At 35.2% G+C, this 12,721-nt stretch overlaps 1 protein-coding gene and 1 long non-coding RNA gene across 3 annotated transcripts; both read right to left on the minus strand.

Annotated features, from left to right (window-relative positions):
* Window positions 1-2,721: 2,721 nt before the first annotated feature.
* On the minus strand, window positions 2,722-6,583 carry LOC114074403. Of its 2 annotated transcripts, none has more exons than XM_027912324.1 (5): window positions 6,408-6,583; window positions 6,210-6,273; window positions 6,010-6,114; window positions 5,491-5,895; window positions 2,722-2,922 (listed from the first exon to the last, which is right to left on the minus strand). In XM_027912324.1, exons 2-5 carry the CDS (start codon window positions 6,246-6,248, stop codon window positions 2,899-2,901), a joined length of 573 nt encoding a protein of 190 aa, XP_027768125.1. In that variant the 5' UTR covers window positions 6,249-6,273; window positions 6,408-6,583; the 3' UTR covers window positions 2,722-2,898. The 2 variants fall into 2 exon arrangements, with proteins under 2 accessions (XP_027768125.1, XP_027768124.1); XM_027912323.1 differs by having other exon boundaries at window positions 6,210-6,301.
* Window positions 6,584-6,600: 17 nt separating this feature from the next.
* LOC114074404 lies at window positions 6,601-10,921 on the minus strand. The gene is made up of 3 exons (XR_003574800.1): window positions 8,285-10,921; window positions 6,811-8,162; window positions 6,601-6,744 (listed from the first exon to the last, which is right to left on the minus strand). It is a non-coding gene; the product is annotated as an uncharacterized LOC114074404 (long non-coding RNA).
* Between the last annotated feature and the right edge of the window lie 1,800 nt (window positions 10,922-12,721).

Below are 12,721 nucleotides of genomic sequence, written 5' to 3' on the forward strand. Positions count from 1 at the left end.
ATTGGAAAACATCTATTAAACATCATATCTTAATGTTTGAAAACCTTCCATGCAAGATTCCAAGACCTAGAGTAGAAATTGGACTTTTTCTTCTTTCGAAATCTTTGAAAATCATCTTTGAAATTGACTTAAGGTGATAGAAAGCCTTAGATGAAGAACTCCCATACCTTATTAGAAGAATCCAATGAAAATTGAATAAGAAACTCCATTGAAGAACCATCTTCAAGCTCCATCTTCACCTTGAACTCTCATGAAGGTTTCTGGAGAAACTTTGGGAGGAACGTGTTTTAATTTAGGTGTTAGGGTTTTGAATGAGATTTTAATGACTTATATACTCTTAAATACCCATAAACACTCAAAAACCGTCCTCACATTTTATAATACTTGGGGTGAATTTCCCAAAAACCTCAAGCCTTAACAGAAAACTGGCAGGCAGTTCACCGCACTATCAGCGCCCCACCATCGACGGTCTGTGGGTGAGACCACGCCCCGTCGAAGGTGTCTCGTGGTTTGATCCTACTGCTCCTCAACCTTCCATATTTCAGGCTCCATGTACCCCACCCATGCACGGGCCGTCTCCTGGTCGACTGGCCATCGTTTGGCCCTGCCTAGCATTGTTAAGCTCCAAGTTGGGGTCCTCCTTCTAGGGCCCCTTGTGGATCATACATGGATTCGTACCCATAAGTTTCCAACCCAATTATTATAGTATATGAGATTAGGACCTACCACACCATTTTAATCCAAAACGAACACGTAAAACTCAACGAAACATGCATAGACACACAAGGTCGTTTCAACGCAAACCTTTCGAACATCATGGACATTCTAGGACATTTCACCTCCAAAATTGACACACTGCCTAAATACACTATAATAACTCATTTAAGTACCTTATAACCTCATGAATTACATATAAACACATAAACACACATATGAGGCACATAGGAGACTTTGTCGTCGAACGTCTTGGTCGTCCCTTGACGTTTTACTTCCAATGCACCTAAAATCTTTGCCACAACCTCTATACCACATTATTGACCATTTTAGGACCTTAGATTATCACAATAACTATGTTAGTATATAACTTTACCTAAGTCACTTTCAGGGTCTTACACAATCGAACAAATAGAAATAAACCAAGAGCGAGACAAAAACATGGCCAAGATGATGACCCTAATGGACTTACTGACAAAACGTATCATGAAAAATCGTTGCAAGGTTGTGAATCCTAATGGAATTAATAGTGAAAAAAATACTGATGAAACACACTTTGAGGTCATATACAATGAGAAATTGCATTTATTGACAAACCATTCAGGGTATTCTTGCCCAAACTATCCAAGGTCGGGCGGAAATCAAGGTTGGAATAGTGATTGCGATAATGGTTGGATAGATCTAGATAAAAAATGATGTAACAACTGTATGAATTGGAGAGATTGGAAGACAAAAAAAAATGATATGTGCCACCTGATGAGAGTCAAAATCCAAACAAGTCAGGGCTGATTTAGAAAATTTCCATGTCGAAGATATGTTTGCTCGTATTCTCAACAAAGTGGAATGATCGGACAAGGTGCTAAAGGAAATGAAAAAGGATGTCTCTTGTCTGAACCAAATGGTTACTTCACGCTCAGTATCTATTAAGCTGCTAGAAACACGGATAGATCAGATCCTTGTTCATATAAATACAAGTCAAAAAAGAAGTTTACCAAGAATACCATGATAAACCTAAATAATGAATCTTGAAAGCATTTATTCTTCATGCCACGATGTTAAATAAGGTGAATCTTGGGAGTCAACCCAAGTTTTAATTTTTTTTATTTTAATGATGATTGTAGGATGTTCATGTTGAAAAATTGAAATTTGGAGAAATAGGCTAATGGGTGAGCTGGAAACCCACTCGACAAATCACCTAGTGGTTCAGTGAAACTGATCGGGATCACCTTTTTGGCCAATCAAATGGTCAGCATTCTGGTGGGGCAAAGTGCCACTTGGCGTGTCGCGGAATAGATAAGCAACATAAGTAGTAATCGTTGATGGAGGCGCGATGCGAAGAGTCAAAAGACTTCCAACCGTTTTCAATTCAAAATTCCTCTTTATTTAGCATTCTTTCACTCTTGCACTCTTTCAACTTCATATTAGATCCTAGTTTTTGTTAAGTTCTTGCATAAGTCACTACACTATTTTAGGTCTACGACCACCCTAGTAAAGTGTAGCCTAAACTAGCAAAAAGTGTGGCCTTAAATAAAAGGCTACACTTTTGGACTTTAGGCAACACTTTTCCAGGGGTGCCCAAATGAAGCGTTAGCTTAGATTTTAGGCAACACTTTTCAGGTGTTGCCTTATCATTTACGCTTTTAAGCGTAGCCTAAAAGGTAAAATGACCATGTTTTTATGTACCTCAATAGCAACGTTTATATCTCATACAACTACACTTTTCAGTGTTGCCTTAGCTTTCTTATTGGCAACAATTCGTAAGTGTGGCCTTTTCTATGTAATGTATGACAACAATTTTAAAATGTTGCATTTTCTATCTCATGTATGACAAAACATTGAAGTGTAGTCCTTGCCCATGTGATTACCACAATATACAATTCTAAGGCTACACTTTTAAGTGTGGTCATATCATTTTGGCCATAAAATATATGCCACAATTTCTAATTAAAAACTACCAATATTATTTTACAATAAATAATCTCAAGCATTAAATTGGCTCATAAGTAATTCAAATACATAGATTTGCAATAAACCTCAAAACATTGTACGTCTTGTGTACTTTCAAATACTTATACAACAATATTCAAAATATATGTACACAATTGTTCAAAAAGTAATATTACAATAATTCAAAAACGCTTCATAATCCACTTCGATGAGATCAAATTTACTTGTAGCGACCCTTCAAATTTGATCACCACCATTTCCCTACACATATAGAGTTTACGACAAATTAGATTGCAACAAAAATAGATGTTAAAGATGAGTCAACTGCTAATTGAGTTGATTTAAAAGAGATACCAAAAGTAGATGTTTAGCTATAATATGAATCCTAGATGTTAAAGATAAGCATGAAACCTTCATAAAACAACAAACATACATCCTCAATATTCATCTTCATTTCAAAACTTCCAGATTGATTTCCAAATTCCATATTTTCAACTTTCCAGATTTCAAATTTCCAAATTTCCAGATTTCCAGATTTCCAAGTATGTACAATGTTTTGAGGCCTGCAGTTCATGTTTTGAGGCCTGCAGTTCATATCTAAGCAATGCTTGTACTATTTCAGGCCTGCAGTTCATGATACTTTTATTATTCAGACATCTGATTCAGGTATTTATACATCATGATTCCTGAACTTACTCTAGTCTACAAAAGACAAAAGAGAACACAAATTGGAAGAAGAGGTTTTAGTTCTTTTCCTGGATGTAGAATGCCAAGTTGAATTTCAATTCAAGGTTTGAGAACTTTATATTGCCAAATGAAATCTAGAGTCACAACTTATATCACATGATACAAAATAAGAATCTTGGCAGGCAAGATGTCTGCACCTTCCATTTAGGTATCAGGAGAAAAGGGCAAAAGACAACTTGACAGCAAAGCCTCTTTCCTTTGTGATACCCAATATAGAATGGAAGAAATATAATTTTGTGAGGTTGTTACTTTTATTTGATCATTCAGTCTATGGAGCCAAATAACAGTAACGAAACACGGAACCAGGAAATCAACAAACTTCAGCACACTCAACCCAGTGATCCTAGTGTACAGCAAGCAGGTAAACCTGCAAATAATAACACTCCTACCAAGAACAAGGATGGAGAAACTACTAAGACTATTAATAATAAGTCTCATACCCAACTCAATAAAAAGAAAAAAGATGCAATAAAGAGAAGAAAAGAGAAGGGGAAGGTTGCACAACAATAATCAATGAAAAAAAATTACATTTGCAATTACATTAACTAGCATTCACACATTTCATCCCTTCTATAATTAGATTTGTTAGGGCTGTTGCCAACTTCAAATATTTCAAAAACAATATATTGATGGTAAGTGATAAGTGTCACAGACCTAGACACTTGTCATAACCGTATTGGTCGATTTGAAGGTTAGTGAAAAATGCACAAATAAGATGATGACACTTGTCATGTAATCTTGAAGTTGCCGTAAGACACGTGGCGTGTCCTCACTGAATGACCAATTTCTTTAGACCCATATATATACCATTATGCATGACTGAGCCCCCTATTATATCAATCCATCATAATAACTACACCATCTTTTATACTAGTTGAAATTTTGTTTGAAGACTTGGTTAATTCAAGAAAAAACTTCCAAACATCGAAAATAGTTTTTGAAGATAGTGCATAGCACGACACATGTGCTAATTGTACTTGTTCGTTACTCAAGCCTAGGCTAGTTTCATTCAAATAATTCAGTTAATATGAATTAGAGAGAGTAACATTATAAATTGGAATGCACTCAAAGAAAAAGGAAGGAAAAACAATAACAAACATCTGAATTATTAAGTAAAAACAATAAAGCTCAAAGTGCACATAACACATGGTGATACAAGTATAGGATAGTGACATCTTAGAAAGCGTCAATTCTCATAACGAGGCTTATTCAAGTAACACTTTTAACTTTTAATTACTCATCTTTAATTTAGCAACGGGGAGGATTAGGTAGTCTGCATTTCTGAGGGAGCTAAACTGCGAGGTTAGGATCAATTCCAAGAGAAGACAATAACTGGGAATTTTTGTAAGAGCAAAGGCAGGCCATGTCTACATGAGACAGCGCGTTACAGCACTGAGCTGTAGGCGCTGTCGAATGAGGTGGTGTAATTGATGGTCTGCATGACATTAATCCTTCACCCGACACATTTCATATTCCCTGTGCCCGATCCACCTCTATATTAACACTACTTAACACTATGGTACACAAAGCCAATGTCATAAATTTTTTGGCAAAGTTACAATGCTCTATTTCTTTCTTTCTTTCAATATGTGTGTATGAAAGTGAATGAAATAAAGGGTTTATATAGTTATAATTAGATAGGTAGGAATTTAATGTGTATTGTGTGATTGGTTATGGGTGTGGATAGTGTAAGAATTGGAAATTCGTGAAAGTTCATTGGATTGGTTATAGCTCTGTATATACTTCACAAATAGCTCCCAATTTTGGTGAACAACATTCCAAGCGTTTCTGAAGAAATAAACCACAAAAAGACACCATTGATAACAATTTTTTTGACATGGAAGTTTGCTTAAAATAACTAAAATATCACTACCAATTATGAACTGCTGGATGGAGCCATAACTACACATACAAATCAGCAACCAAATCTACTATTTCTACTCATAACAACTATAATGATCTTGTTGTGCAAGATAAAACTAACAACCAACAAGAACAACTAGAAAAAGTTGAGGAAAATATAGTTGAGACGTTCCAGAAGAGAGAAAGTTAGAGAAAAGCCTTAAGGAACCAAGTTAATACCTTTTGAATAATCGAATCATGAGTTGATCCTGAAGAATGTGCAATATTTTTGCCTCTAACAGCTTGTGCGCTACTTGCATCGAATATAGGTGAAACAATATTAGATCCAACAACACCTTGTATATCTTGAACATTCAAATCCATGGTTATTTTACAGCAACTGGCTAAAAAAATGTCGCATTCTACTCTCATTTCATTCATTTTTTCATTCATTTCTTCCTTCAGAGAACTGATTTCATTAGCATGCTTTTGTTTTAGCCTGTTAATTTCTTCTTCTTCTTTTAGAGAACTTGTTATCATTGATCTGCCATAACACCTAAGTCTGCCAGGTTGTTCCTTTCCGAACACTTCCCTAAAGGCATCATCCGCCGTTTCCCGAGAATTTCGACGATTTTGAAGTTCAGTCTGTTGAATAAAATTAACATCCGCAGTTAATAGTAAGAACTATTTACACTATCCACAATAAATAAGATATATCTCTGAATTAATTTCACCAATAATCCTCTTTAAGAAACTTACTATTGCAATTTGGGTATCGACCTGAATTTCCTTTCCTGTCTTTGTACGAGTTGCAATAAACATTTCAGGTTGTGATGGTTCTTCATTGTTTTCTTTTGTTGCACGCTACAAATTATATAAAAAATAAATGAAATTTAAAAAATATTTGCCTTTTATAATAAGTATGTAAAGATTAAATTCATATGCCTGCAAAATATTACCAATTTCACGTGTACTCTAGCAAAATTAATTGGTCCCATTCGATGCCTCCACTGTTGTATTTTCCTATTTTTCGAATTCATTTCAGCTATGGCTTGTAATTAAATAAAAATAGATGTTTAAATCGATGAATAAAAAAGAAAAGAATATATATGATGCAAAATATATCAAAGAATAGAATTTCTCTATTTTAGCCTTACTTGAACAGTTGGGTGCTTCCAATACTCACTGAACTTGAAGAATTGAGCTTCTGGAATGTCTTTAGGACGTTTCGCTAGAATTTCTTCAAGAGTAATATTTTTATCAAAAACTCTCTCTTTACTTTTTTGTTTGTGTCGCCTCCAAGCATCATGAAGATCAGTCATCACCCACTTCTTTCCTTCTATCGAAAAAATTTGTTAATTCTGACACTATCTTATCGGTTGGTCCCACTGCTTGTCCGTTATCAAATGTCACTTCCTCTCTTTCTTCAAAAGTTCTTGCATGAATATTCTTACATGCTGTTTCTCCTCAAACATTTTTTCTGCTCCGATTTCCCTACAAGACAGGAAATAAGAAATTTCTTTATAATGAGTAATAAATCTTACAAGATTTCAAAAATACCTTTTGTACTACAATCAATATCAACTTCCTCATAAACTGCATCCTTTCCAATTTCTACTTCATCCTCAATAGCATCCAATCCTTTTATGGAGATGAATAGAAGGAGTAGGTGTATACTCGACATCAGCAACTGTGTGGTTAATCTGTTTCTTTCATCGCCTATGACCATCCCTTATTGTTTCTTAAATTGATCAAGACCAGTAGGTGGTATGACTGACTTCTTCGTTATGTGTTTCTTTGTTGGTAGATCATGATCAATATCATGTTCTTTCTGTATCTCTTGGTCATTCAGAAACTGTTCAACACTAGTGGCTGGTAGGACCAACTTCCTCTTCACCTGTTTGAAGTTTAATAGATCCTGAATTTCATGTTGTTCCTCTCCATTATGTAGTGTTGTTCCATTCACATGTAGACGAAGTAACATTTTCATTAGATGACATTTGGAACCTGAAATTAGGCATAGGTAGTTTAAATCCTTTTTCGTGAATGGACTCTCCACATAGAAATGACCTTGGTTCGTTCTGTCCTTTCCCTAAAATCATATTTGCAGTACTAAGTTCTTCCCTGGGAGATGACTGAATAACTGATTTGTGGCCAACAAATTCACTTTTTCCTTGTTGTGGAATGAAATCCTCGGATTTCTTTCTTTTAAGCGATATTGGTAGGTGCGCTTTCTTAGATTTACTATTGCATTCGTTTGCAACATTTTCTCTCTTAATCTAAAATTTATTGACCAATTCAGTACTTGAGCGGTATTGCATATCAGCATCCAGATTCTTCAATGGACTTTGAGCCTTGTTAGGATTCAAACCCTTTTAGTATTGCTGATTGATTCATCTTTTTGCTCTTTCTTTGTATTAAGTAGACCTCCAAAATAATAATCATAAAAATTAACTGGCCACAAACTTCATAGTGGTAGATTACAAATATTGAAAAGTGTTTTGTTACAAATACAAACATAGTGGTAGATGAAATCCTGGCAAGTCATACTTCCCTTGTGCAGAATGGTTTTACTTTCCTTCTACATGTCATGCTTTTCAGCTTTCACCTTACATATCTTGATAATTCCTTACCTCACTCATTCATATACTCATTCAAAAACCAGAAGCTATACATAAGGATACACCATCAATTCTTATAACTGTTGCACTGTCTTTGACAGTAAAGTTTAAAACATAGCTTCTTTTGATAGGACTTCTCATGATGCATCAGTTTTCCTAAGTAAAAAATTGGATTTTCTTGTTTCAAGGGAATATTAACCAAGGACTGCAAAAATATTTCTCTACTTATGCCTCATTCTGAAATTTTATTTTTTCCATATAGTCGTCCAACAGTTGTTAAACTTTCAGAGGCTGCAGTAAAGATTAAAAATGTTGTAAGCAAGGCTGCTACCATACACAAAAAGCCAATTCAGTGTTTCAGGTAATTGGATACTTCCAATAAGGCAATCGGTTCAATTGATAGTAAATGATACCTTTTTTCGTCTTTGAGTAAGTAGCAATGTAACCTTCAGATACAGATAAGCCAACAAGGTTCTGAAAAGCAAGAATACTTTTATCATGCCTATGAACTCTTTAGTGACCTGACAGGAAATGTTAGGTTATTATTTGCAGAATCCATGTTAACTATCTGACAATTAGTTTTGTTCAAATTATGTCGAAGTTCAAACTGACTGTAAATATTTTTCCATTTCTAGGACTTCTCATTTTGTTTAAGTCTCTTCATTGTGCCTCCTCTTTAGCATTTTCTCTAAACTATGCTAGAGATAGAGATATGAAAGGAAATAAGTAGACCTATACTTTCACCAAAGATTTTTGCTATTGCTCCCCCCTCTCGTTGTTATTATGTTTGCGCCTCCAAAAGACTGGTTTATTAAGCTTTATCAAGAGAGAGTTATAACACCTTGAAATATTATCCTAACCCTCTTAGTTAACATTGAAAACACAAGATTTGGTATGATCCTGTCTCTGAAACTTCTGCTTAGGGATTAAAAGAAGAGTAGAGGCTATGTGGGACTAGGTCAAGGGTAAGATATAAGAAAAGTGTAGTATATAACAAATGCCAAACTAAACTACAACAGTTACGTGTTAATCCAAGCAAATTGTGATTGACTATATAATAAACTCCACCTATAAAAAATAATGACATCTTTTACAGACATTAGAAATTTTAACAACTCATACCCAACAAATAAGAGAGGCCAAAAGAAACAACAATAATCAATACAACTTTTCCAGCTTAATATCAATAACAACATAGAACTAACTTGACAGTTTAGTTCCACCTGTAATGTAAATTAGATGATAATAACAGGAAATAGATAATTCCACTAGCTGATAACATTGATTTTCCTCTTATCTCTTAACTAGCATAACATCCAACATCCCACCAACACAATAAACAACGGAAAGTGTAACTGAAAAGTAGAATACTCATACCTGCTAGCTGCTAACCTTCTGAATTACATGTCTTTAATGTCTCAAGCATTAGGTGTAAACAAAAGAACCCCACAAAAGATAAAGAGATACTCTGAGATGTTACAGTAAAGTGGAGAAAAGCACATGACATTATTCACTTGCACTGTTGTTTCAGCAGTAGAGTCTTCAACCAAAAGTTAGATTTGAACTGGAATGGTCACATAAGCCTATGAGAAAAAGAACCAATGAACCTTGTCTAATGTATAAAACTGAAAATATCCCATATATCTATATCATAGCAGAAATAAAGGGAAAAAACCAATAGAATACTGAAAGATTGTAGCGATATAATCTTCAATTCCACATATTACATATCTTTATGTGTTTGTAGTAAAAAACCAATTAAATAACAAAACAGTAAGTGAGCACCACATAGTCATCACACAAATAATGAAACTCATGGTGTGTCATCTTCAAACTCTTCGTCAGACTCATCTTCAGGCTCATCTTCAGACTCATCTTCAGTCTCGTCTTCAAACTCATCTTCTAATTCCTCTTCATACTCATCTTCAAGTTGTTGAGTAATAAATTCTTCAAAAGGCACATCAATAACTGTTTTTGGTAAATCAGTCCTTGTTAAGAGAACTTCACTATTATCTTTTGGTATAGATGGTCCCACTGAATGTACAGATGGATCATTTTCATAACTTTGTGAGAGACTAGATTCAACTTGATCACTCATGTTAAACAAATCTCTTGGAACAGTCTTCATAACATAATGTCTATCTTGATCATATGGATCTTGCACATAGAAACATTGGTGTACTTGAGATCCAAGTACAAAAGGCCTTCTTGAGAGCATCTTTTGTTAAAATAGACATAAGTAAGGCCATAAGTATCATTTTCAACCTCATACAAATCACACTTGAATAGAACAACCTTAAAATGGCCGTGATAGTCTAGCTCAACAATATCAACTATTCTACCATAATAAGTCAAATTTGCAGCAATTGGAACATCCTTTGAGCTTGCAAAACTTGTAGTTGAGGCAACTAGTGTAACACCACTATTTTGTGTTTTACTCCTTGCATCATGCTGCCTAACATGGAATCTATATCCATTGATGGGGTACCCAGAATACCTTTTTGCAACAGAATTCGGTCCTCTAGAAAATTGTTTTATCAAATCAGGCACATCCTTTTGCAGAGCACGAGTTTCAAACCATTGAGAGAAGTTTTGACAATAACTCTTGGACTTGCTCCATTTAGATCTTCGTAGTTGATTATTTACCTCTTGTTCATGCTCTCTACACACCATGAACTTATTTTCTTAAAACTATAAATAAAATAAGTTAAAATTAATTATACAAAATGAACACCAAATTCAAATTAAGGTACCTAATATATGCATGTGCTTGACTGAGTGACTTGTCATCTAAAATGAATGGATCAATTTTCATTGCTCCTAAAGGAACTCCTTTGTTACGAAACAAAGTCATATTTTCTGCATCACTTGGGTCACATTCATCATTATTCCGAGATCTTCTATCAGATCTTGTATACACACCCCCACGTAGATATTTTGAGAATAAAATCATACAATCTATTCCCACTCGTGTCTCTGCTATGCAACCTTCTGGATAACTGATATACCGTGGTTTCACGGTATTATTAATACTTTTTCCTTAAGGTTAGTGTGTCCAAAAGCCTTTTTGTGCTAATTTTTATGTAAGTTTCTCCTTATTTTCAGGAAATCTATCCAAAGATGAATGCGGAGGTTTTTGAGCGAAGAAATGCAGAAGAGACCACCTACGAAGCTTGTAACGGTCTGTCATGCTCGTGACGGTCCATAGGTGGCATCGTAGTGCAACTGCTGAAGGAATATGGGGAAGTCTGACCAAGTGTAGGGCTACGGAGTGCGTGACGGACCGTTGTAACCATGACGGACCGTTGTAACCATGACGGTCCGTCCTGCAGGTTCGTCATGAAGTTCAGAGAAGTAGTCCCAGTATCCAAATTCCAAAAGTTCAAGTGTTTTGGAACGGAGACCCCCGACAGACTGTTGTGCCTATGACGATCCGTCATACCTTCCGTCGAGGGTAATGAAGAGAGCAGCAGAAGAAGTTGCACAAGTATGGGATGACGGAGTCCATGACGGGGAAGAATGCTTTTAATTGGTATTGGAAGCAAGTAATGCAACATGAAATGAGCATCATGAGTTTTATAATTAGACACTTTTCTTTCATCCAATTGCTCACACCTAGATATATTGGAGGCACTACTATCAGGTAGCTTGGCTGTCTTTAAAATGCCACAAAAAATTGATTTCTCTCCATTTGTCATTGAGAAGCATGCCTTTGCCAACTTTGTTCTCTTACTATCTTCTGTATCTTTTGGATGAAGGTTCTTCCTGATTCCCATATCTTCCAAATCATATCGGGCATTTGCGTGATCCTTTGTTTTGCCACAAATATCGAAAAGAGTTCCAAGAATGCTATCAATTACGTTCTTCTCTTTGTGCATTACATCAAGATTGTGACGTAACAAGTTGTACTGCCAGTAAGGTAATTCAAAAAAATATTGAACCTTTTTTCCATGGGCCATCATTTGATCTCTTTCTTTTCTTCCCAAACACATTTTCAAAATCATGTAAGCTATTAAGTACATCAGTTCCCTTTAAGGGAGGTGGAGGAGGCATGAACTCAATTTTTCCATTGAATAATCATTTGTTAGATCTCCATGGATGATCCATGGATAGAAAAACACGATGATCCATATAGCATATTTTTCGACTATGTTTTAGATAGCGCAAATTAGTGCAATAGTTACAACAAGGTCAAGCAAACTTTCATTTTGTACTCCAACCAGATAACATAGCATATGCAGGAAAGTCGCTGATTGTCCATATAAGGGCTTCCCACATTTGAAAAGCTTCATTTGTTGAAGCATCATATGTTTCAACACTAGAATCCCATAATAATTTCAACTCATCTATCAACGGTTGTAAGTAAATATCAATGTCATTTCCGGGTGATGAGGCCAAGGTATAAGTAAAGAAAGTATAGCATATTCAGATTTAATGCACATCCAAGGCGGCAGATTATAAACCATTAACATAATTGTCCATGTGGTATGTGATATACTCATGGTTCGAAATGGATTGAATCCATCACTTGACAATTTAAGTCTCACATTGTGACAATCTAGTGTGAAATCTTGATGCAGCCTATTAAAGTCTTTCCATGCAACGTTCCTCTTCATGCCACCTCAAAGAATCTTTCGTCTTTGAGCACATAAATAGCCTTTTGAGTCTAGGAATTAATGGAAAGTCAAGGTCTTTGCTGAAACTTGATGTTGTTTTTTTGAAGGCTCAAGCTCACTATCAACATTAGCAGATTGAATATATCATGAAGCTTCATAAGTATGACAAAATTCATCATCCTTATGATCATTGCTGAACAACATGCAATCATTTGTACATGCATCAATTTTCTC

The sequence above is a fragment of the Solanum pennellii genome, chromosome 10 (genome assembly GCF_001406875.1).
Source record: "Solanum pennellii chromosome 10, SPENNV200".
NCBI classification, from domain to species: Eukaryota; Viridiplantae; Streptophyta; class Magnoliopsida; order Solanales; family Solanaceae; genus Solanum; species Solanum pennellii.